The sequence below is a fragment of the Mercenaria mercenaria genome, chromosome 12, assembly GCF_021730395.1.
Source record: "Mercenaria mercenaria strain notata chromosome 12, MADL_Memer_1, whole genome shotgun sequence".
Taxonomy (NCBI): domain Eukaryota; kingdom Metazoa; phylum Mollusca; class Bivalvia; order Venerida; family Veneridae; genus Mercenaria; species Mercenaria mercenaria.
The window spans coordinates 65,192,264-65,219,813 of record NC_069372.1 but is presented as its reverse complement, the minus strand read 5'-3'; the positions used below and the strand labels follow the sequence as shown (position 1 = coordinate 65,219,813).

The following is a 27,550-nucleotide window of genomic DNA, read 5'->3' as shown; positions in this document are numbered from 1 at the left end:
TGCCGAGCTGCCCAAGAAGAACAAGCAAACACTCGGTTATTACCAAGTTTGATTACGGGTCCATCACCCCGAAACTAACAAATTATCTAAAACTGACATTATATTTTTACAAAAGACTGCCGATTTAAGTAAAGTCGAGGATGAGAATTGCTATTCGATAGTTTATGATTCATGCACCAGAATTTACATAGTCACGGTAACAGTAAGATCAATTGGCAGAAGTTTGAAATATTTTTCAAATACAAATTATTTTTTTATGTAATTCAAACATTTACTAGAATTATTAACAATACTGTTCCAGTTTTGTATAAACTGGTCGTTAAGCCTGGAGTTAACAATCCTTTTAAATGAGCTAAACGCTGGAGTTTTTATTAAGTGAGCGGAATAAAAACCGTATCCCGGGAAGTAGGATTTATCCCAATTGACGGTGCGTGCATTCATTTTACAAGTTATGAAATTAGAACCGGTCATTGGTCAAATTGAATTGTAATGATTGAAATATGCGTCTGTTTAATTTAATTTGAGGCTGCCATGCTTATCAGAATTAAAGAAATGGTTTAGCTGAATCAGCGGGACTCACACAATTCAACATGAGTGGTAAAGTAGAATTCACCGTGTTTAAATAGGCCCACTAAATCAAATTCTATGGTCCAGCCATCGGATATCGCTTTGTGTCAAAGCTTTGTAATGAGAGTAGGTTTATAGGTCACTTCCAACAACCTTGCTCTTGGGTTAACCGTTTAGCGACGTGATTAGAGTGTCCGCCTACAGACCTCGAGGTCCAGGGTTCGAGCCCAAGTAGGGACCTTGGTATTTTCTATTTTTCTCTAGGATTAGTCCAAATAATAGGACGTTTCGGAACAGCGTGATAACTTTTGTCTGTCGCTGTCTCCGTCACGTCCAAACTTGTTCTGCATATTTCTGTTAGGAAATCCCCAATTAAAATCCATTGGGAACGTTTTCTGGTACATGTACAAAGTTTTAGCATTTGATTACATCTCTGAAAATAAATTTAATTATTTATGTTGACATTAAAGCATAAACTTGCCTCACCGACATTTTATGAATGTATACTAAGTGTTTTCTATCAGCAGTTTAGTGAAATCGGCAGTCTGTTATTTGAAAGCTGTGTCTGGGTAGAATACTGTAGATATCTACTCGCACATGTCACATATAATTTTTTGAAAATTATGTCTCTAAAATATTTAAAATTATAAATAAGCCGTGCCATGAGAAAACCAACATAGTGGGTTTGCGACCAGCATGGATCCAGACTAGTCTGCGCATCCACGCAGTCTGGTCAGGATCCATGCTGTTTGCTTTTAAAGCCTATTGGAATTGCGGAAACTGTTAGCGAACAGCATGGATCCTGACCAGACTGCGCGGATGCGCAGGCTGGTCTGGATCCATGCTGGTCGCAAACCCAGTTCTATGTTGGTTTTCTCATGGCGCGGCTCAAATTAAATTCAACCCATTTATCAGTGTTCTGTTACTATATTCATTGCTTTATATCTCTTACTGTGTCACATTTGGTATGGATCCATAGAGATCAGGTGGGCTGACGAAAGAAATTTTATTTGGGCCGACAAAAAAAAATTTATTAGGGCAAGTTAGAGTTCTCTACGAGCGAGTTGATTTTACTGGCCACTAGTCCTACAGGGCAAGTGGTGAATTTTTTTTTTTTTATTTCCTGTCGACCTGTCATTTTCCAGCAAAAACTGGTATGCCAAATAATTGTATAACAACTCCCATTGAATATATATCTTTCAATTCCCAGGTAGATCATTTAGAAGGCAAAGTATCATTTCTGAGAAATAACATGAATAAGTTTTTAAAATGTTCCTGAAATCATATATGAATAAAGTCTAGAGCCTTTTCAAATATTGATGATTTAGAGCAAGGCAAGTCTCACCTTGCACATTTCTAACAAACGCAATTTTGTTGCAATTCAAATCTTGTTAATTTTTTTTACTGGTCACAAATTGCATTTGAGTTTTACTCCTCTTGAGTTTTCTTAACCAAAACAACAAAAGTTCAAATTGTGACAAAATAAAGCAAAATTAACTAGAAAATTTCCAGTTTTCTATGTATATAAAGCTTCTTTAAACTTTTGAACAAAATTTTCTGGTCCAAGGAATATTGGAATGGTCCGAGTTCTGTGTTGTGCAGTCAAATTTACCGAAGAGTGTGACACAGACAGTATCATCGTTGGTAATATCAGGTGCACTTTCATTGTCAGTAAAGTTCTGCCATTGTTAAGAGGTTGTATCTTAGACTTTTTTTGCAAAGATTGTACGTTTACTTCTTATTTAGGGGCTATCTGTTTTCTTGTCTTTTTTTAATATAATTTTTTTTTAACTGATGAAAATTATATAATTAAAAAAAAATTTACACTGAATAATAATTTTCATGAAATATTGATGGAGTCATATATTGCTTTGACTTTAACTGCAGATTACTAACAACAGATGATTTCAAATTCAAGTTGTGATTTAATGTTTATATAAATATACTATTAGAGGTTTGCATCGTTAAGAGACCAGCAGTCGGTCTTTACCAGAGGTAACTTGTTTATAATAGCTAGTTCACTCAGAAACGTTTATTTCAGAGACATTGCTTTATGATATATTTCAGACAGTGTTAATGTAAGCAGCCTGTTGGTGATTGTGTTGGATACAAACCCAGCATGGTGGGGGAGAGGCAGTGTCAATGGAGACAAAAAGGTTTGTTCCTATTTAAAAACATGCAACATAGTCTGTCTGAGGTTTGTAAGACGTTGTGTCCCCCAAAATTCCAGCCCTCCTTCTGTCCGTATTGGGCATATCTCAAAAAGTATTGATGCCAGGGTCATGAAGCCTCACAGAATTGTCATTCAGCATGTGAAATTGTGCACCTGACGTTCCAAGTGGGATTTCACACAGCCAGACCAGAGTTATGGCATTCGACTTAGTAAAAAAAAAACTACATTAAAAGGGCCTAACAATTTGTGTCACATGCATCTCAAAAAGTATTTCACTTAGAGTCATAAATCATTAGAGGATTGTTATATAGCACGTGAGGTTGTGCACCTGGTGGTCTGTTGGAATTTCACTCACTCAGACCAGAGTTATGGTCCTTGACTTCGTGAAGAATACACATGCTTAAAAGTTTGTGTTGCACAGATCTTAAAATAATACTTGACCTAGAGTCTTGGAACATTGTAGGAACATTATTCAGCATGTGAGTACATTTTGAGAACAATATATTGATTCAAAATAAAGTGATTATAGTTTGATCTTGAGTTTTGAATATTACAAGAGCATTGAACAGCTGTATAAAGTACAACCTTTTATGTTAAAAACTAATGGGAAGATAATTTTCTGTGTTCTCAGATAATCTCAGAGTAACTAGATGGATACTAACCAGTGATATTAACACTTGAACTAGATTTTGATTTATAATTGAGGACATACCGATATTTTTTTTCTGCCCATTTTTTGTCTGTCTGTCATTGTGTGTGTCAGTCTATCTTAATGTCAGTCTGTTGCATGTTAAGAAATAATTTCCCTATTATGTTATAGATAGAGTTTATGAAGTGAATTCTTCGTGAAAAAAGAAACCGATAAGGAGTGACCGACCGAGGTTTCTTTTTCTCAAAGAATTCTCTTCATAAACTCTATCTGACATAGTGTAAAATCTACGTTTGACCAATCAGACGCATTCAGTAGACGCTCTTCAGCGTGTAGGGCTGTTCTTCAAAAATTATTGCTACAGTCACATAATGGTCTTCAGGAATAAGAAGCCACATTTTTTTTAAAAAATAACTCTCTTTAATTAGTCAAAAAGGTAGGTTGCACACTATTTGCTAGTTTGATTTCAGTCCATATTGGTATGAAATTAAAATGCATATTTTCCCACTTTTGTGGTTGCATTTTCATTAAAGGCAAATTATCTTTGAAAGATTCAGTACATAGAAGTTGAATTTAAATTGATAGCCTAGTTGTGCATGTCTTTCTTGTGTTGAATTGAAGTTGGGCATTACTGGAACTTAGAGATAATAAGTTTGATGAACATTTAACTGAAAGCTATATTATGTATGTGATTTCACTTGTTATTTTCGACATAAAGTAAACACAGTTTTGATATATAACTGTTCTAGTGCTGAAATGAAAAAAATACTTATTTTTTCTAAAACAGATTGATGTTGTTTGCTAGCGCTTATTCTATGCAAAATCACTGTTTTCAGTTAGCGCTGTCAAAATGTGTGGACTCACTGATGGTGTTTGCCAACTCTCACTTGATGATGAATCACCTTAACAAACTGGCTTTTATAGCAGCTCACTCAAATGCAAGGTATGTGGAACAGATTTTAAGGTAGTGGACATCAGCAGTTTTTCATGTGCCTGGAATATTCTTGTATGCTTTGTCAGCACTTGACCATGTTCACGACATCAGAAGAATGCTGAAAGCTCAATGAGAAAATATGTAATTGAACAGAAACTGTGATCATGTGTCCACAACTTTAAGACAGTTGAAGTAAATGTTTGATAGTTACAATATTTAAGGATGTTCAAAATAAAAAAAATGCACATCACTTCTTGCATGTCTATGGAGTGGATGGTTGGGCCATAAGTGGTGTATGGACTAAAGCATGCATTGTTATAGGCAATGACATTGTACCTATGTAGAACTACTATACTCTCATAAGCCAGAAAAATATGTTCTGATTAAAGAGAATTCAGGCACAGGCAAGGGCTACTGGGTTACACAAACCAGAGGCCACAGCCCACTACATTGTGACAGCTATAAGACCTCACTCTTTGGAGTGACACTGAAGTGAAGCTTTAAATGTTCTCTTTTGTTGGGTTAAATGTTTCGAGACATGAACAGTGTATGCTGGCTTAAGTTATTTCCTTGTATCTTACCAAATTTAACCTGTTCTCATGAATGTCTAAAAATTGATTTACAGCAGTCATTTTAATTATATTGTTGAAGGTGTACATTTAACACAAAACTGGTCCAAGAGGCATTTTTTATGAAAATATTTTTGTTTCTGCTCAAGATGTGTTGTTAATAGATGTATTCAAGTAACACTGTATCATGATATATTGCAGTCATTTCCTGTACCCGAAGAAACAGAGTGAAGGTCTGGAGGCAGTGAGTGATGGAGAATTGAATGATGGCAAATATGAACTGTTTGATCGCATGAACTACCTTGTGAAAGAGGAAGTTAAAGACCTTGTACTTAACAGTTAGTATTCTATTAAACTGCTGTACCTAACACATATTCAAGCTAAGGTCTTTCATGACTTTTATACTAGACATGTGAAATACGTCTGCTAGTACCAGTGTAGGTTTTTGATTAGCATCTTGATAGCATGAACCCCATCTGAATGATCCATTTTCTGTAAGACTTCTGCATGTATCTTATTTTGATAAAATGGGTCTTGAAATTCCCAAACGTTTGCATAAGCAGCTTTAAAAATGCATAAAAAATGTTGCAAAATGTTATACAGGATTGAACGTGTATATGAGCCGCACCATGAGAAAACCAACATAGTGCATTTGTGACCAGCATGGATCCAGACCAGCCTGTGCATCTGCGCAGTCTGGTCAGGATCCATGCTGTTCACTTTCAAAGCCTATTACAATTAGAGAAACCGTTAGCGAACAGCATGGATCCTGTTGAGACTGCATGGATGCGCAGGCTGGTCTTGATCCATGCTGGTCGCAAATGCACTATGTTGGTTTTCTCATGGTGCGGCTCAATTATATATATTGCAGGTATGGAGGTGGAGTTTGAGAATGACTCTCTTATTGCTGGTGCTGTGTCAATGGCTCTTTGCTGTATCCTTTACCTATGTATATATATGTATATTTTTCACAGAAACACTGAAGAGAGGGAGGTAATTGCTACTTCCAAAATTTCTGGGATTTTGGCAGTTGCAGTGGATGATATAGTCAGAAAATAGCAAAAAAATTCTGTGCACCATTGATGAATTTTTCATCCTACTTTATACGTGCCACAATAAAAAAAAAATTCAGGTGAAGTTCAGTCTTGAAGGGGTGGATATGCAGCTATGGAATGAGATTGCAAGGTTCTTGGATTGCAAGCAATATCAGCGAGATAAAATGAAGCATCACTCTTTTTCCTGTACCTCTTACATATATAGTTATTGTTTATTTCCCCTTTTGGCCCTGAATTTCACATTTTTAGCTCATCTGATTTTTTAATCCCCCGCCGTGGCGGAGGGATTATAGGAATGGTCTGCGTCTGTCCTTCCGTCTGTCCTTCCGTCCATAACACTTTCGTGTCCGCTCCATATCTCCTAAACCCCTTGAAGGATTTTCATCAAACTTGGGTCAAATGATCACCTCATCAAGACGATGTGCAAAACCCATGAGTCAGTCTTGTCGGTTCAATTTCAAGGTCACAACTCAAGGTCAAAGGTTTGAGCGTGCCATTTTGTGTCCGCTCTATATTTCCTAAACCCCTTGAAGGAATTTTATAAAACTTGGGTCAAATGATCACCTCATCAAGACGATGTGCAGAACCCATGAGTCAGCCATGCCAGCTCAAGGTCAAGGTCACAACTCAGGGTCAAAGGTTTGAGCCTTCCGTTTTGTGTCCGCTCTATATCTCTTAAACCCCTTGAAGGAATTTTATAAAACTTTGGTCAAATGATCGCCTCATCAAGACGATGTGCAGAACCCATGAGTCAGTCATGCTGGCTCAAGGTCAAGGTCACAACTTAGGGTCAAAGGTTTGAGCCTTCCATTTTGTGTCCGCTCTATATCTCCTAAACCCCTAGAAGGATTTTCATCAAACTGGGGTCAAACGATCACCTCATCAAGGCGATGTGCAGAACTTATGAGTCGGCTCAAGGTCAAGGTCACAACTTAGGGTCAAAGGTTTGAGCCTTCCATTTTGTGTCCGCTCTATATCTCCTAAACCCCTTGAAGGAATTTTATAAAACTTGGGTCAAATGATTACCTCATCAGAACGATGTGCAGAAAGTATGAGTCAACCATGCCAGCTCAAGGTCAAGGTCACAACTAAGGGTAGAAGGTTTGAGCCTTCCATTTGGTTTCCACTCTGTATCTCCTAAACCCCTTGAAGGATTTTCATCAAACTTTGGTCAAATGATCACCTCATCAAGAACTCATGAGTCAGCCATGTCAACTCAAGGTCAAGGTCACAACTGAAGGTCAAAGGTTTCAGCTCTGTATCTCCTAAACCCCTTGAAGGATTTTCATGAAACTTGGGTCAAATGATCACCTCATCAAGACGTTGTGCAGAATTCATGAGTCAGCCATGTCAGTTCAAGGTCAAGGTCACAGCTAAAATCAAAGATTTACCCTTTCACTATCCCTAGCAGTGGCGGGGGATTTAGCTGTCGTTCAGACTGCCTTGTTTTAAATAAATCTATGTAGTATTGTCATCACTTGATCTCCTGCGTTGGTTTAGAATTTTGTTTCAGTCCACTTTTTCTCAAAAACTATGGAAGCTGTATACTTTTAAAACTTTTTACACTTGCTTATTAGTTTCGGGGACTATAGGAATGCGCTTTTCTGTCCGTCTGTCATTCCATCATTCCGTCCGTCTCCGTCCGTCCGCAATTTCGTGTCCGGTCCATTACTCTGTCATTCATGAAGGGATTTTGATATTACTTGGCACAAATGTTCCCCATGATGAGACTTATGCACAAAACCGGACCTCTAGCTTAAAGGTCAAGGTCACAATTGGAGGTCAAAGGTCAACAGGGCCTTTTTCCTGTCCGGTCCATAACTCTGCCATCCATGAAGGGATTTTAATATTAGTTGGCACAAATGTACCTCGTAATAAGACGATGTGTCATGCACAACCATGGTTCACACAGGCCATGAAAATTCCTTGAATTTGATGCCTACTCCTTGAAAACTTCTTGAATTTTGTAACAGTCAAAAACTACTTGAAAACTACTTGAATTTAGGAAAAAACGTACAAGAAATGCCAAATAGTCCTTAAATTCGTCGGGTGCGAAGTGAAAATGGACAAACATAAACGGACCAAAATAAACTAAAAAAAAAAACAGAAAAAAATACAACCGTTACCGCCATTAGGGCCTGCCACGAAGTCGGCGATAGTACGGTGCAGTAATGTACTTTACGGGTTTTATGCTCTTTCAAGTAATTTTCACACTGTGTAATTTATCCGCGATACGTTGAAGGTAAAGCTTGTGTTACATTGTTTAATTTTGTCCTAAATTGGATTTAAATTGGTTATTTAATGTCTCAGCAACAGTGACATTGCGCCCATTATAGTCCTTGAAAATGGAGGAAAACTAATTGAAAACTCCTTGAAAACTACTTGAATTTTTTTTGGGAAGGTCTGTATGAACCATGACAACTTTCAGACCCCTATCTCAAAGGTCAAGGTCACACATGGCAGTCAAATGTTAACATGGTATGAACAGGGTCCGGTCCATAACTCTGCCATCCATGAAGGTATTTTAATATAACTTGGCACAAATGTTCCCCATGATGGGATGACTTGTCTTGCGCAAAACCTGGACCCCTACCTCAAAGGTCAAGGTCATAATTGGAGGTCAAAGGTCAATAGGGTTTTTTTCCTGTCCAGTCCAGAACTCTGTCATCCATCAAGGGATTTTAATATTACTTGGCATAAATATTCCCCATGATGAGATGATGTGTCATGCACAACACCGAGAACCCTAGCTTAAAGGTCAAGGTCACACTTGGAGATCAAAGGTCAATGGGACAGTTTTCCTGTCCGGTGTATAACTTTGTCATGCAAAACAGGATTTGAATATTTCTTGACACAAATGTTCACCGCTATGAGACGGAGTGTCATGCGCAAGAAACTGGTCCGTAGGTCGAAGGTCAAGGCCACACATAGAGACCAAAGGTCAGATACAAGAATGACTCTGTCTAGAACACTTCTTCATGCATGAAGGGATTTTGATGTAACTTGGCATAAATGTTCGCTACCATGAGGTGGATTGTTTTGCGCAAGAACCAGGTCCCTAGGTCTAAGGTCAAGGTCACACTTAGAGGTCAAATGCCAAATTCAAGAATGACTTTTTCTGGAGCATTTCTTCTTTATGCATGGAGGGATTTTAATGTAACTTGGCACAAATGTTCAAAACCATAAGGCAGTCTTGTTTTTAGCTCGACTATTCGAAGAATAGTCTAGCTATTCTACTCACCCTGGCGTCGGCGTCGGCGTCACACCTTGGTTAAGTTTTTGCATGCAAGTACATACAGCTATCATTAAAAGGCATATAGCTTTGAAACTTATTTATTCTTTTTCTAGGTCAATTACCAACCTCATTGGGTCAAGTTCCATAACTCTTACATGTATTTTGAGCAAATTATGCCCGCTTTTGGACTTAGAAAATTCTGGTTAAAGTTTTACATGCAAGTTACTATCTCCAAAACTAATGCAGATATTGAATTGAAACTTCACATGTGTCTTCGGGGTTATAAAACTAGTTGATAGCACCAAGTCCCATAACTCTGACCTTCATTTTGGTCAAATTATGCCCCCTTTTGTACTTAGAAAATTTTGGTTAAAGTTTTGAGTGCAAGTACATACAGCTATTACTAAAAGGCATATAGATTTGAAACTTATTTTTTCTTTTTCTAGATCAATAACCTACCTCACTGGGTCAAGTCCCATAACTCTGACATGTATTTTGGCCAAATTATGCCCCCTTTTGGACTTAGAAAATTCTGGTTAAAGTTTTGCGTGCAAGTACATACAGCTATTACTAAAAGGCATATTGAATTGAAACTTATTTTTTCTTTTTCTAGATCAATTACCAACCTCACTGGGCCAAGTCCCATAACTCTGACATGTATTTTGAGCAAATTATTCCCCCCTTTTGGACTTAGAAAATCCTGGTTAAAGTTTTACATGCAAGTTACTATCTCCAAAACTAATGCAGATATTAAATTGAAACTTCACATGTGTCTTCGGGGTTATAAAACTAGTTGATAGAATCAAGTCCCATATCTCTGACATGTATTTTGGCCAAATTATGCCCCCTTTTGGACTTAGAAAATCCTGGTTAAAGTTTTGCGTGCAAGTACATACAGCTATTACCAAAAGGCATATAGCTTTGAAACTTATTTATTCTTTTTCTAGGTCAGTTACCAACCTCACTGGGTCAAGTTCCATAACTCTTAACATGTATTTTGTGCAAATTATGCCCCCTTTTGGACTTAGAAAATTCTGGTTCAAGTTTTACATGCAAGTTACTATCTCCAAAACTAATGCAGATATGGAATTGAAACTTAACATGTTTCTTCGGGGTTATTAAACTAGTTGATAGCATCAAGTCCCATAACTCTGATATGCATTTTGGTCAAATTATGTCCCGTTTCGAACTTAAAACTCTTTTGATATTTAACATTTTGGGTAATAATTTCCTGCTTCTGTGACAATATTTCGAATAGTCAAGCTTGGCTGTCTTACGGACAGCTCTTGTTAGAATTATGTCCCTTTGTTTTACTATAAATAGCTTATATTGTAACTTATTTATTACAGGCTGTAGGGAAAAATTGAGACCAGTTTTCTGTGGTACAACATGCGTGTTACATCCAATTTTTAGGTGTATTTTGGCCTATCTCTACCTGGTAAAGAGTTTTGTGTGGACTTGTATAGATTTTTTTTTTTTTTTTTTTTTTTTACTATAAATAACTTATATGATACCTTTTTGATAATCGGACAAAAAAATGCTATATGAAAACAACTATAGGTTTTTATATATGCAAATTTTAATCCAAGTGTTTTGTTATAACATATTGTATATATATATAGTACAATATTATTTATACATTATTGACAGATATCAGTTCATTATGTTATACTGTAGTAGAAAAAATTAGGTGCCCTCCAGTAGGGGACTTTGTATTGCATGGCAATACTTCATTCACTTGTTATTATCAGTTTAGTGAGAAGGCCAAGAACCATAACTCTCGTTTGTATTTTGTCAGAATAATGGACCTTTATGTACTTAGAAAATAACAATTTCCTAGTTAAGATTTTTGATTAGGTCTACTTTTAATGAATACTTTAAGAGCTATAGATTTGTAACTTTGTACGCTTGTTAATTGACTCAAGATTATTAAATACTTAAAGAATGCAAACTTTCTCTTGCATTTTATCACAATGGTGGCCTTTTATAACTTAGAAAATTGGTATTTCTTGGTTATTATTTTTTTGTTTAGGCCAGCTTTTATTGAATGCTATAGCTTTGAATCTTTATACGTTGTGAGTAAGAAGGTCAAGAACAAGTTAGAACTGTTTTCATGCATACTGCTTTATGCCAAGCACCTGCAGGTGATGCTCTTGTTTCAACATTGTAAATTCTAAATAGAATTCTATTTAAACTTATTAGGCAAGGAACATATCTTTAAGATGTTTTTAAACCTTGTTCACCTATATTCAATAAGTAACACTCCAGTTCATTAGCTGGCAAGTAACAGTTTTCTAAGATTTGTCTTACTGGCATTGTTAATAACATTAAGAAATCAAGGATGTTGTCAGTATAGGAGAAAAAACAGAGTGAGCATTAATTTAGTGACATACATTCCAAAAATGAATACAGGAAATGCTGTAAAATTAAAAAATACAGTTACCAGCCAAAGAGGAAAAACCCATGCTTAAATAGAAATAAATGTTTAATGTAGACAAGAGTTTACTTACTAAGTGAATTCCTTAACACTATATAGATATACATAGAATGGAGAAAGAAGCGCAGCTTGGAGTTAAAATTTCCTCCAGGATTCTGGTGAGCGTCTAACTTACTAAATACTTTCTAAATACTTTTATGACTCCTTGTTTTTCTGTTATAATAGTTTAGGTTAGAGGCTGCAGGCATAGTCACATGTTTATTAAATAAATATATTGAACGGTCATTGTTTGGTAAAGTTACATTTCATTCTCTTGATTTTGAGTTTCATTTTCTCTTGTTTAACAGTCATATTCTTCTATGTCTGATTTGACATTCTGTAAAGTAAAATTCTGTAAATGTTAAAGTTACATGCATTGAGAACTTCAAGGCCAGTAAGTCTATGGTAGAACAGACTTGGCAAATAATGTGCTGGAACGATCATATAGAATTGATTTACTCACAGTAATCGTGTAACAAATACTTTGTGTTGTTTGCAGGTTGTTAAAGCATCTGAAGATAATCCAGCCCAGTATATGAACTTCATGAATACAATATTTACCGCACAGAAATTGGTATGTATCATGTTATTAATGTATTTGCACCAGTGCCTTGCTTACAAAATCTGTATAATAGATATATTGCTGATGGGTATTTGCTGCGCACATCCCATCATAATCAGGTATATATAGGAGAAAAATTATCATTCTTACTATTTTAAACCCAAGATATGTAGATACTTTTAAAGAAAGGTATATTTGAAAGGATCATGATTATTATTGCTTTTAGTCCTATGTTATTATGACCTTGTTGATAGAAACAAGGGTAATATTTAAGAGGGTATCTATGTCCTGTGTACACATTCCTAGTTTTAACCTGTAACTGTAAATATTCCCACATGTAATGCTATTATGTGGGGGGGAATAATTGTAATGAATGTTAAGTCTATCTGCAAAATATAAATCTCAACAAAAAAAAATCACATCTAAGTTACCATTGGAATTAAAAACTCACAAATTAATGTCACAATGCAACTGCCATATTGTTCGAAATGTGATATTTTATGCTGATAACATTAACATTGACTCAAAATAAATCTGTGTGAAAGACAGAGAGAAAAAAATGTCAGTACATTAATTCTAAGGAATAAAGTTTGGCCATTGGCCTCCACATGATATACAGCCCAGTTTATTTTATATCCAGATACCGCAAATTATTTCTTAACTGATTTTTTGTGCAAACAAATCGATGAACATTTGCACGTCTAGTTTGAACATAATAGCACTACTTTGTATTGGGTAATATTTGCATAAGATTTATTTAGCAATTTCATGGTTAGCAGCCACAGTCACTTGAATGTTTTAGGGTAACATGCAGATTAATATTCACGAGTATATTGAGTGGCATTACCAGTAATCGTGAATATCGCTGGAAATAAAACAATAGCTAATATTATCCAATCTACAATACCAGTAAGTTCCATGTGGATTGTGAGAGTAAGAAATTATCCACATGACCTACTTCTGAAGAACATTATATAGAGAGATGGTTTAACATAAACTTAGTACAATTTTCTGTTACAGAATATTGTGATAGATGCCTGTATCCTTGACAACGATTCTGGACTTCTTCAGCAGGTATACATATGTTAATACTTACATTTCTTGTCTCTATGTTTTTGACTGTTGATATACTTGTATCCTTATAAAGTTTGTTTCATTTGCAACATACCTCTTTACTTTAATATACATATTTCTGTCTTGTAATAATGAAGTAATGCTGGAATGTTTAAAAGAAAAAGATAACTGACTTTTTTCTGATTCAGTATTTTACATTATTGACTGAAAACGGCATTCAAAAGTTTCTTGAAATTTTTTCGGTTACAAGTAAATACTTCTTTTCTTTATGAGGCCAATAAGGTGGAAAGGAGGATTTGGCTGGAGGAGTGTTGGTTGCCACATTTCCCATACATTCGCCCCACTATCTTACAGGCTAGGATTTCTAGTGAAGCGTTTTCCTTTCTTGGCTGCTTATGTAAGTTGTTCTGATGACACTGTGTGTAGAATTTTATATGATTCTTTTTGTTATTTTAGGCATGTGATATAACCGGAGGTGTATATTTGAAAATTCCACAGCCACAGGGACTTCTTCAGTATTTACTGGTATTATTACAATTTTCTGCCTAGCATTTAGTCATAGCTGCTTCTATTCTGTCTAAACACCTGATCACATGTATTGATATGATGCCATATGACTGAGGCCCAATAGAGTAGCTTAATTCAGAAAGATATGTATAGATCTACCTAGCACTTTATTATTTATTTAGAGCATGTGACTGTAGCAAGTTGGGTTCTTGGGATAGGCAAGAGTTCCTTTGGAGGATTAATGAGAAACAATATGTTAAAATTAAACTGATTTCATTTGTTATCTACCTCTGATTCATATGAAGAAGTTGTCTGTTTCCTGCAGAGAAAAGACAATTCCCCAAAAATTGTGCAGGGGCTTCTGCCCAGTCATTTTAGGAAAAATAGCATGTTAATTAGGAAAAATTGTGTAAAAATATGCACAGTTTTTACAGAGTTACATCAGGAACATATGGTCTTAACATTGATTCACAGTAAGAGTGTCAACATTGCTTAATTTTGTGTCTCTCAACAGTCTTGATTAAACATATTGTATTGCAGATCTTTTGGTTTTATTTTTAAACTGTGTTAATTCATGGCTTATCAAATTCATATTAAAGTATCCATTGCATTATATAATTAGCAGCGTGGTAAGCATTAACTGTGCTGAAAATAGTAAAATTAGCATGTCGCCAATTAAATAGCGTGGTTCAACTTAGGATTATAATTTTCTGGTCATTGCATTTTTCTCAACTTAGTTTATTTTGTAAGACTTGAACTTTGACTAAAATATATTGCATGCACTGGTACATAACTTTTCCCTTTCCATGCATTCAATCATATATTATCGCCAAAACCTTAATGAGATATGTCAATAGGGAGAGCGTCGGTCTACGTATCGTGGGGTCGTGAGTTCAATCCTCGGGTGGGGCGTATGTTCTCCATGACGATTTGATGAAAGACATTGTGTCTGACATTATTCTTCCTCCACCTCTGATTCATGTGGGGAAGTTGGCAGTTACTTGCAGAGAGCAGGTTTGTACTGGTACAGAATCCAGGAACACTGGTTAGGTTAACTGCCTGCCGTTACATGACTGAAATACTGTTGAAAAATGGCGTTAAAACCAAAACAAACAAACAAATTAAGCAGGTATGTTACCTTCATTTGTTAAATTACTTGAAAGTTATTTCTTTTTTAGTGCAAAACTGCGCTGCAGAACAGGTCATATATGTAGAATGGCCATCCTCAAACAAAAAGTGGGTTTAGTTAATAATATTTGTTTCTCGATCACATACTATTCAGAATGTTGTAACCAGGTGACAAATCATTCTCCATTCATCCACTCATAGGCGCTTTAGCCATACGTAGCCTGTGGGAAGTCTTTTATTCATGTGTTGCGAAAGCATTGGCACTGAGTAAACAATCACAGAGTGGCAAATAGTCACCAAAGGCTATGAAACAAACCATAATTATAGTTATTTGTTGTTTGTTGTATGTCATCACATTGACTGTAGACATGCCAAGTCCCTTTGGAGGCTAGAACTTTGCCACTTTTTAAAATACAATTGGAGGCTGGACTCAGACACTTTTAAATTATAATGGGAAGCTGGATTCAGCCACTTTTAAAACAAAATTGGAGGCCAGATTCAGCCACTTTTAAAATCACAGAGGGAAGCTGGACTCTGCCGCTTTTAAAATACAATGAGAAGCCTTACTCAGCCACTTTTAATACACAGTGGGAAGCTGGATTCCGCCACTTTTAAAACAACCACTTCCAAAACACTTTTGGAAGCCAGACTCAGCCTTTTTTAAAACACAATTGGAAGCTGAATTCAGTCGCTTTTAAAACACATTGAGAAGCTGGACTCTGTCACTTTTTAAAAATGATTATAGCTTGCTGATGACCTAAATTCATCATGCTACATTCATTAACATCTGGTTGGTGCTGTTTAGATAAATAAAGCCAGTCCTTTCTGGCTTACTGGCTTACTGTTCTTGAAAGAATTATTATAGCCGTCAATATCCAGGGCTTTTTTCACTTTAAGGAGTTCTTTTGTAGGTACTGGGTTTCCTGTTCTTGCTAGTAGCTTCAAATTATCAACAAAAATAGCTTCCACTACATTAAATTTTGTTATTACAGGCTTTTTCTCTTGGGAGCTTCACTCTTCCCATACAGGACCCGCTCCCTTGTCCTTTGGACGCCATACATTCTACAAGTTTGCCGCTTAGACATCACATGCCAATTAAAATGGCAACATAAGTTACCATTTTTGTCATTGAATATTTCAACCATTTTCGTTTGTTTTGGTGGCTTGACATCTATGATAAAGAAACATATTTGATAGAACATTCTGTTTTGATATATTTATTCATTCCATGTCAAATAGGTACCTGGTTTGATAACTCCTGCAGTTGCATTATTTGTCTGCAGGTATCATTTTCAAGGTTACTGATAGTCTTGTAGCACAAATGTTTGATCTTTTGGCAATGTTAGACACACTGGATAATAAATGTAAAGAACTAACTCATTTACTAGATAGTTATTAGCCATAACGTATATTTTAAATATTACCAAGTCTTATGACACACCATAAAAATGTTTAGATAAAAGTTTGTACAAAGTGTTGATGTACACAATGATGGCCAAAAACACTTCCTAGAAATCCACCGAGTATGTTTGATGGACATGGGAAAATTAGATAAAATGACTGCCAGTAAATACCGTTGACAACAAAACCAACCTTTACTCTACTCCAATTGGATCCTGAATAAGTAAAAATTATTGGGCATGTGCAAATCTGTCTACATGCCTTAGTGCTGTTACTTTTGCTTCCATACCTCATGTTTTTGTTTCGATGTAAATGAGATGTGGAACCAAAATTTGTAGTCCTGTTTGGCGCCATATTACCTATACTGTGTTGGTGCGCCGTAAAACCCAAATAAATAAATAAATAAATAAATAGTGCTGTTGCAGATTATTTTGTAAACACATGTGATATATCATTTCAGAATCCTACATAAATACTTACTGTGAAATTATGTTTCCTTATTAAAAATATGTTTCCTTATAGGTAATAAAATGTTACGGATTAAACTGTTTCATAAAGTGCTTATTTAACTTGTCTGGAAACTAGTCCTGTTCAGAGTCAGGTTCTTTACAAGAAGACATTCTTGACTGAAGTTTTGAAAAAGTGGATACTTATGAACTCTTCAACAATTTACTATACTTTTATATGGTCAGTTGCTGGCTCACGGTAATTTCTGTTTTGTACCTTTGAAGAATTTCTCTTGCCTTGGGCTAAGGTCACTCTTGTTGGTTTGTTACCCATGATGATGAATTCTTCCATGTGAAAAAGCTGTCTATGACTAGCTTGCAGACTGTTGGTGGTTCTGCTCAGGAGCCCTTCCTCCACCTAGCAAGGTCTTGGGAACTTCCGTTTCCATGAAAGCTAGAAAGTTGCCATGCCAACTTAACTGTGTTGTTATGTCATAGAACCTGATAAATCAAATTAAACTGAAACTTTGAGAGGGTGAGAGGGAACTTGCTCAAAATTACCTCAAATCATTTGTCCCATCTTACATTGGTTCTAGCCTAATGCCAGGGTTGGAGGACTACCCACATAACCATATGTGCCTACTATAATGCCTGTAGGAGGCTAGGAGCACCCATGGTCACCCTTCAGGAGTAGAACTGTGACATTTAGTAGTCAATGTGACACTTATAACCAAAGAAAGCTTCCAAAATGGAAACCTGTGGAAACACTGCGAAGTTACAGTTAAGTTTGTTTTCCATGTTTAGAAAAACTAGAAATGTGCTATGTACAGAAATTTACAATGAATTAGCTCTTCTTATTTATATATCTTTTTTGTCATAGAGGTGTTTAAATATTACTTTCATGAAGATAATTGAAACTAATGGGAAGCACGTGTTCGATCCCCGGGCGGAGCGTATGTTCTCCGTGACGATTTTATAAAAGACATTGTGTCTGAAATCATTCGTCCTCCACCTCTGATAATTCATGTGGGGAAGTTGGCAGTTACTTGTGGAGAACAGGTTTGTACTGGTACAGAATCCAGGAACACTGGTTAGGTTAACTGCCCACTGTTACATGACTGAAATACTGTTGAAAAACGGCGTTAAACCCAAAACAAACAAACAAACTAATGGGAAGCTTTTATCAGTAGTTTTTATCAGTACCAAGTTTGTGGTAGTTGATAGGGTCATTGAGGTCAAGGTCATGGTTGATAGAACTAAAAATAGAAAAAGTTGTCCCCTTAATATTTCAAGAAAGAAGTAAAATGGCTCTTGAGCTGTACAAAGATTAATATATCAAATATGTTGAATACCAGTATGGAGCCATAGCGGTCATTGTCAGGTCACACTCTCTCTAATTACTAACAGGTTTTTTTTTTCTGAGTAACTCTGTTAGAAATTAAGATTATAAAAAAATGAACCTTACCAGTAGCTTAAACTGAAACCCATGTTAGGATTGCATTTCAGATCAATGCAGTCAAGCTAGGTCGCCACTTTTAAAATAGAAAAAAAAGTATAAGAAAAAAAGCTGTTTAGAGTAGAAACTTTATTTCTTAAAAATGGTTTTATTATAATTGATAAACATTGATTTGGTAGATCTAGCAGTTTCAAAAGGTGAAGAGTCAGGCCATTTATCTGGTCATGTTCTTTTCTTTCTCAGTTTAGAGTATGAAAAACTACATGAAAATATAACCTGAGCTTGTGATTGTCAGTGAACATGGCTCAAAATACTTGTTTCATCAAACTTTTATTTTAACATTGCCAGTATATTTAAATAGTGAATAAAAACCATATCAAAATACAGACAAAATAATCACTTGTGAAAATACAGACCAGTTTATGGTCTCACAAGCCAGGTTTTTGCATATTTCTTACAGAAATCAAACTTCTGTAACAAATGCAGATAAGTCAGAGTTATTCCCCTTCTACCATCTGCTGCTGTAATATTAGTGGAAAATAAACAGATAGTATACTGAGAAAGTAAATGTATAGTATAGTCAGCAAGGGTTTATCAGTTTCCATAATTATGTTGTATCTGTCATTCAGTAAATCCGCATTTAACTCACCGAGTCAGACTACACGTCCTAAAATAGGTAAAGCTGGATCACTGATCCAACGCTTTCCTGTTATTTAAGTTTGTATACAGAAATGAATGTGATTGAAAAGGATGGAAAATGCCAAAAGATATAAGATATTATTCCCTTTCCTCTAAAAAATATTTGTAGAATCAAAATGAAAGTGATACTTTCTTAAGGATTTGGAATTTATCTGCCGAACTGATAAAAAAATTATCTGCCTTAACACTTTATGTATATCCAGTAGTCCCAAATATTTTTCTCCTAATGTTAAATGAATGTTTTTCAATATTTTATGGTCTTGGACAATTTTAGAGGGTTCGCAAGACCTAAAAAAGATATTAAATTTGATGTTTGTACTTGAAAATGACGAAAAATATAAAACAGACCTGAAACAATACTCGAATTTTGCAAAAAATTGCTTGAGTTTTACCCATAGCTGTTTAAAAACTGCCTGTCACCATGAGAACTTAGTGAATAAACTTTAAAAAGAATGAAAAAAAGAAGGATAAATTAAGACTGTAAAGGAAATATGTTATTTGTTCACTTACAGATCCTGGTATGTACCATTAGTAGCAGTCTAAGACCCCATTTTATTGAAGTTTACAAAGACATATGAGCCGTGCCATGAGAAAACCAACATAGTGGGTTTGCGACCAGCATGGATCCAGACACCCTGCGCATCCGCGCAGTGGTCAGGCTCCATGCTGTTCGCTTTTAAAGCCTATTGGAATGGAGAAATGTTAGCGAACAATGATCCTGACAGACTGCGCATGAGGCTGGTCTGGATCCATGCTGGTCGCAAAGCCATATGTTGGTTTTCCATGGCACGGCTCATATATTTCTCTACTATAGCACCACTTTGAAAATGCTCCAACTTTATTATTACTTTGTTCATTCCTTCACTCAATCCCACTCCCTCACCACCAATTCTTTTGACAGATTTTATACTTTTATGTGTTATGTTGTCACAGAATATTAGTGTAATTATGAGTTATATTGAGGCTTTAAATTGTAAATTACATTCCAGCCAGTTTGCTGTGTTCAGCTTGTTTAAAAAAAAAACAGTAGCATTTTCACTTTGTCAGATCTGAATGCGTATGTTTATCTGAGTTGAATTCCTTTATACTCAAATAAGGTACATTTAGGTACGCAGATTTAGCCACTGATTACGAATATTGGTTTTAATGGCAGGTTACTATTTCTGATGCCCTTGAAAATGCAATACTATTATTATTATACTTGTATTCCTTCACTCAATCCAGTCTCAAATTCTTTTACAATGTTCTTTACTTTTTGTGTGCGATATTTGTAATAGAGTTTTGGCTAAATAGAAATAATTGTTGGTTAAACTTCTTTGATTTAAAATAACAGGCATTATTTCACCTTTTTTCATACTGTTTAATTTAGTTTTGTAATTTGAATTAACCTTTTTTAATAAATTAGATAGTCAAAAGAAACTTAGTGAAGTAATTTAAATAACAGTAGGCACATTTAGTTCACAGACTATTGACAGTTAAAGGAATATTTACGAGTTGGCTTAAATGCAGAAATTATATGATTGAATTTACTATCACATCTCAATCATCGTGAAATTTTTATTTATTTAAATGTTAGATAATTACGTTTAGATTAGATTGAACAATTTTATTCGAATTAGCATTTGAATAAAACCAAATTGTACCGTATTTGAATTGTTCGAGTCAAAGTTGTGTTTTTTTTTGATTTTATAATATCACCAGGCTGGAGTTTGCAGGCTTAACTGTTATTTAATATAGCTTAAGTTTAAATTCATTGAATATTGAAGTTAAATCATTGTTTTGATATTCAGTAGTTTAGTTATTCCATATGAAGTATAAGAATTAAATTAGACTTAATGTTATTTGATAAAACATAATTAATGAGTTGTCACAGATGACTTTTGAATAAACTTTGTATGTATAGGAATACTATAATAAGACTGTATAAAAGCCAGAATGTATATTTTGAATAATAAATATCTTAGTTTTCAAATCATTTGAAACTTTTAATTTCATGTTATTTAAATATTGTATACCATAAAATTTATGTAAATTTAACTTCAAAAATTTTTTCAAACTAGTCTATTTGTAAAAGAACCATTAATATGTAACAGTATTTAAAATTACTAGCCAGATTGATGTTACTAGATAATCAGAAAGAATAAGATAAGATTGTTTATATTTAGATGTTTCAACCAAATTATCAATTAGTAGTTTTAAACGGATAGGAAAAGGTAAAACAATATACTATAAGTGGTTAAAGCTTGATATGTGTATTTAGATTTGAAGCTTGCAAATTTATACAGCTTCTTTAGACTATTGATATATTTGTTTATCTTTTATGATTAAAATAAGAGTAATCTGCCATTAATTTTATCGTTAATAATACATTAGTAAGTTGAATCTAATATAGAAATCACATGCTGCATGTTTGATCTTAGTATGATTAATACGTATAATTTAATGATAAAATTAGAAATATTTATATTTTCGATTTAAACGCTAAATAATTTATTTTACAGTATGGCATTTTCAGCGTAATAGTCATTGGCAATATGCTGTTAAATTACCCATGTTATTAAAGTGTTGGCGATTACCTATTGGATGGGTGTGCGAGTTTTTCTTGATAGAATTTTGAAGTCTTTAAAATTGTATCTAAAGCTCAATAATTTGAATAGAACACATTACGATTATGTAACTGTTTAAAAATACTTCAAAGTTTTATAATGACGTTTTTAGTACTTTATGATAATTATGACGTCACGGAAAGCATAATAGACTATATTCGAAATATCGTAAATGATATTTTTAGTGTTTCATAACAAGATTTATCAATTAGTTTTTAAACTGTTTCAAATTTGGAGAAATAAGTCATAAGTGGTGAAGAGACTTCTATTTCTCAATCATTAGTGTGAAATCACCTTAGATTTTAACTATTACATTTAGTGACTACTCCTATATGTTATATGCTTTTTTACGATTTTAGATTCAATGTAGTGCACTGAGCCACTCTATATCCTGTATAATATCATATGATAATTTTAACATCATTCCTCAAAGAAAATCTCTAGAATAGACTGGCTTTTGACTCTACGAAATTGAATTAAAGAAAAAAAAAGAAAACAAGTAGAAATATCTTTATCATCAGTCTAGAAGCTAGTCTAAAGATTCTTATTCTACAGGAAAGACAGCCTGGTTCTGCTGTTAGTAGAGTTAACAGAGGTCACAGATTAGCCCAATCTTAATGAAACTTGGTTAGAATATTACCCCCAGTAAAATCTTGGCGAGTTACTTACTTGGTCATCTGGGGTCAAAAATGAGGTCATGAAGTCAATGAATATGAAAAACTTTTTAATGGCATTGACCTCCAGATTTTTGCTAAAAAATGATCTGGCTTTAAAATTAAACCTTAGTCATATTATGAATATTAGAACATGAGTTTATGTTTCTAAACTATCTCAATAAAGATACATTCCCGAGTCAAGAATCCAACCTGGGCTGCCGCAGCAGTAAAAATTTTCCTGCGTTCTTGACCAATACACCATGAAGGAATACGTACTAAACAGTTGTTAAATATAAAGCTTTATAATCAAGATAGGTTACTTCCAGAACCCTGTTACAAACGTGAAAAATTGTTGAAAAAGACGTTAAACCCGAACACACACACGCACACGCAAACGCTTTTCAGTTTTGAATGTAAAAAATTAGGTTTAAAACTTGGTTATCTCTCAGTTCTTAAACTAGATCAGTAGTTTGAATCATAGACTGAAGAACCTTTTGAACACTAGAGGCAACACTTTCTACTTGGTCTTCGTTAAAACCTCATCAGAATGTTTGTCTTTGTGAAATCTAGGCCCAGTGTGGAACTTGATTATCTAGTTCAAAAACTAAGTCACCAGGTTAAATCATAGAAAGACATTTTAAACATTCATTAGGCTTCATTTTCTACCTGATTTTGATGAAACATATTAATGTAATATGTCTTTTTTCTATTTACAGTGGGTATACCTACCAGACCCGTCAACCAGAGAACGACTGACCCTCCCGCCACGAGCTCAGGTTGACTACAGAGCTGCATGCTTCTGTCACAGAAATCTTATTGATATAGGATATGTATGTTCTGTCTGTCTCTCAAGTAAGTACTTCCTCAGTTCAATTCAATAACACAAATATTTTAATTGAAAGTAAGTTTTTTTCTTATTTCCAGTTTTACATTTAGCATTTACCTTTATAAAAATTTCCCATCTATTTTATAAATAGAAATATAAAATCCAAGATTCATGTCCCCCAAAAAAGGCAATTTTGGTTAAAAGCATGACAATTTATGACCTTGTAAACACTCAAAGTATGAAACAATAATTATTGTTTAAAAGTGATCTAGCCTTCCTCCTTTGACTGATTGGGATGGTTTACTTTATTATCGGATATTTGTGTTGCTATCTTTTTTACATCCTGTAATTTGGACTAAAAGTGACCACTCTATTTCAGTATTCTGCACCTTCAGCCCAATTTGTTCAACATGCCAGTAAGTATATTACTGTTGTTTCAGATCATGCAGGTTGGCTTTTGTGGTCAGTTGAACTGTTAAGGTGACCAACACCAAAAGGTAGTTCTACCCAGGTGCTTGTCTGTCCCTGAAATCATACCTATGAATAATGGTTATCTGGGGCCTTTCTTCTATGTTGAAATCTGGAAAGTTACCATATGACTTGAATTTGTGTAACCCAAACAAAAGTTAAACATTAAGCTTTGTTTTCTGCCAATATTATGTCACATTCATACTCAGTTGATAATCTGTATCTGTAACAATATTTGTGACAGAGGGATTTTTTTTTCAAGTAAACTTGACATTTTCTAGTTTCAAGTATCAGAACTATAGACTCTACAGAATTTGCACAACATGGTTACCAGAATATGATATCATTTTTACAGAAAATTGTTCTTTGTTTTTTTTTTTTTGACATTTTTGGCTACTTTAACTGTTTAGTAGCAACTGTTTTTATAGTGCTGGCTGGTGGATGCTCTAGAATTCAGTCAGCATTTGATATCAAGTATACCCCTGATTGAAGTTTACCAATTAAACGATGTCATATTTAAGACTGTCAGAAGGAGACAAAGTTATAAGAAGAAAATAAACACAGATAAAGATTTCTTTAAAGAGTCTGCTTGGTTGCATTCCTTGCTTCCAAAGGATCTTTTTACAGATTTTATTAACTATCACAACAGCATCTTTAAGTGCGGTGTGGCGGCTGTAAAAAGTCTCCCTATACTTGGATTCAGTGTTGTTAAATTTTCTGCTCCTTTGGGTACACGGAGTCCATACAATACCACTGTAATAGAGTTCCGCTTAAGCCCGGTGCTTCGGGGCGTGAGAGGTATTGCACATTTCATTACCTTTCATGAACAGACTCAATCAAACCGAGTCTGCTATTATTCTGCTTGGTTGCATTCTATGCTTCCAAAGGATCTCTTTACAGATTTTATTATGTGTAGTAATACCTGGTGATGATGTTGTTCCTTCTTCAGGTGAATGACTTAAAGAACCTCTGGATAGATATTTACCAAACTTGGTTAGAATTGTCATCCTTATATGGTTCCGTTTCAGGTTTATCAGGTCAGATGAGGGACTAAGATTCAGTTGCCCACAGTCCTGGTTTTAGTATCTCTCTTTGAACCGTGTGAAATTCATTTTTATTTGCCTGTGAAAATGGGATGTATTATGGGAACATATGTGTGTGGTGGGGGGTGGGGGGGGGGGGGGGGGGGGGGGGGGGGGGGGTAAGCGGTACCACAAGTTTTCAGCTCTCTAACTTAAGCAGTTTTTATCCAATGTTCATCAGACTTGGTAACAAAACTTATGGGAATAATACCTTGACCATGTTTGATAAACAGGTCGATCCTCCCTCCAAGTGTCTTTGGTGTTATTACCCTTGAATTTTTTGAAATTGTGAAAAACAACAGTGCCAACTCTCTAACTTGAGAAGTTCTTCTTCAGTGTTTACCAAACTGGCTCACAATGTTTATGGGCATGGTATGTCAGTCAAGATATTAACCAGTTGGATCTTCCAGGTCTGGAGCTTTGGTTCTTGAATGACTCAAAGTTATGAAAATCAACAGTGTGTGCTCTTTAAAGCAGTTCTCGTCCAATGTATGCCAGATTTAGGCACAATGTTTATGGGCATTATACAGGATTGCCATTTACCTAGAAAAGTCAAGGAAAAATAAAAAAATTTCAAGGTCAGTGAATTGTCAGGGAAATCTTGATAATGGTCAGTGAAAAACGAAATTTTAGAAAAGTTAGGGACAAGTCAGGGAAAAATGAAATTCTGGGCCGATGTTTAAAATGTTCAGTGGCTATGACAGTCATCAAGCAGTATTTATAAATATTTCCAAATACATTTTGGTGTAATTGTGTAAAAAACATAATTTAAATGTGTTTGAATCAGTTTTGTTTTTATGTCAACTTTGGAATTTTGATATTAAATTATAATTTTGTTAATGAAAATTTGTTATATCTGAAAAAAGTAAATATAAAAGGGTGGATTGGATGGCTGTAGGGGAGGAGGAGTCTGAAAAAATATGATGGTATTGGTCAGTGAAAAGTATGGTTGAGTCAGGGAAAGGTCAGGGAATTTCATTTTTTGAAGTAAGTGGCAACCCTGGCATAGTATGTTGGCTAGTTTGATTACAAGCTTGAGAGTCTAGGACACTCTGCAGTTACCTTTGAATTAGTCAAAGACAACTAGTCTGCGTAGTAAGTAGTGTACTATGTTAAAAGTCATAAGTAATTAGCTATGTTAGGAATATATTGTGACAGTTTTACAGAAAATAAAAAAAAAATGTCTTGCCAGTATTATGTTGAAACTTACAATACATGTATATAATTATTTTTCAGAACTACATTCAAGATTATTGCACCTCCAAAATTAGTGAGAAAGAAGTCTAAGAAGAACCTTACAGCTACTTGATGATGTTAAATTAATACTCACAGGAGAGTATTAATAGTCAATAGTGACATAGATAAACTGGGTAATCATTGTGAAGTTACGTACGATTCCCTGAAAGGAGTGTTTTGTTGCTCCAGCAGATTTTTGAAAACTTGGGGGAGTGTTTGGAGGAATTGAGTCAGTGGGCAGCAGAAGTGGGAAACAATGATATACAAAATGTACATGTACAGAGAACTTAAGAAACACTCAAGTCTAGTATTTGAGTGGTGTATTTCCATTCATGGACATTTATTCAAATAGGTGCTATAATGATGTGAGTTACAAGTATTGGTTACTTTTGTACATATGGATGATGTATTGATGTAAATGATTAATACATATTTTTCTTACTCTATGATGTATTTAGTTCTATCTTTATTTTGAACAAGCGAATTCTATGAATTGTTATCGCTCCCCTGCCGAATGGGTTTGTGGTGAGGAATGGCAAGGAAATATATCCGGCAAAAAGTGAAGGATGTTACCAAAAAGCAAATAATTTCATTACATTTAAACTTAAAAGAACAGGATGATGTCCTTAAGAGAAGCACAATCCAAAATCTGGAACGTGGGTGGTGTGTGGGGAGGGGTGCTGGGGGGACACAACTTCACTTTAGATATTCATGGAAGGTTTAGTTTACAGAAAAAGAAAAAATGAAAAAAAAATTGTGGGATGGGGGAGGGAGAGGGGGGCAGGGTGACCAAGTGGGAGTACACAACTTAACATGTTGATAATAAATGTTCAAGGAAAACATGAAAGAAGTTTAATGGAGTTCTACCAATTGGTTAGTTTGTATGTACAAGTATGTGGATTTTTGAACAATTAAAGGGCAATAACTTTGATGCTACTAAAGATCCTGACAAAATTATGCTTGCACTACTACATTATGGTGATCTAAATTCAATGTTAGGTCAAATATGTCACAAGTTATGAAGCAGAAATTGCCATATTTATAGTACCCTATATAGTTAACAGTAGCCATAACTCTGTTACTTAGGCAGTCTGACTGAAACTTGACGTGCTGCATTTACCTATAGCGTTGAACATGTATATGAAGTTTTATTAAAATATTCCAAACCATTTCCTAGATATGGCTCTGGATGGACGGACGGACGGAAAGATGGATGGAAAATGCCAAAATTATATCCCTCCTCCTTTGGCGGGGGAAAAAAAGCTAGTCTGTGTCTTTAAAAAAATGATTGCAACAATAAGAGACAAAGATGCCAATTTCCCTATAGACTTCATCAAAAGGAAGGGCAAATTGATACATAACAATTGGCCATATCACAAATAGGTATGTTGGAAGACAGACAAATGAAAATTTCACAGAGCCTGGATGAAAAGATAAATAGCAGAGTCCCTGTTTTGAAATTGACTTTATTGCGAGACCTTGACCTTGAACAGGCATGACCGAAATTTGCGTTCTGCACATTGTCATATTATTGTCAACACTTGTTCAAAAACTGGACACAAAATAATGAGTTATATGTTATGTGGCCTTGGATCTCACTATGCGGCCTGGACCTTGAATCAACATAACAGAATATTGTGTTCTGCCATCATCTCATTATTGTTGACATTTATAGCAAGTTATTCGAAAATTCTGTTGTGATACCATTTAGAGAGACTTATATGACCAATAGTGTCGGACTTTAA

General features: G+C 34.9%; 1 protein-coding gene across 1 annotated transcript; it reads left to right on the top strand.

The window, feature by feature from the left end:
* The first annotated feature begins 441 nt into the window (after positions 1-441).
* On the top strand, positions 442-26,254 carry LOC123534338 (general transcription factor IIH subunit 3-like). The gene is made up of 12 exons (XM_045316546.2): positions 442-597; positions 2,635-2,723; positions 4,226-4,332; positions 5,094-5,230; positions 5,764-5,826; positions 11,719-11,777; positions 12,158-12,232; positions 13,241-13,294; positions 13,751-13,819; positions 22,910-23,045; positions 23,399-23,435; positions 25,806-26,254. Exons 1-12 carry the CDS (start codon positions 591-593, stop codon positions 25,876-25,878), a joined length of 906 nt encoding a protein of 301 aa, XP_045172481.2. The 5' UTR covers positions 442-590; the 3' UTR covers positions 25,879-26,254.
* The last annotated feature ends 1,296 nt before the right edge of the window (positions 26,255-27,550 follow it).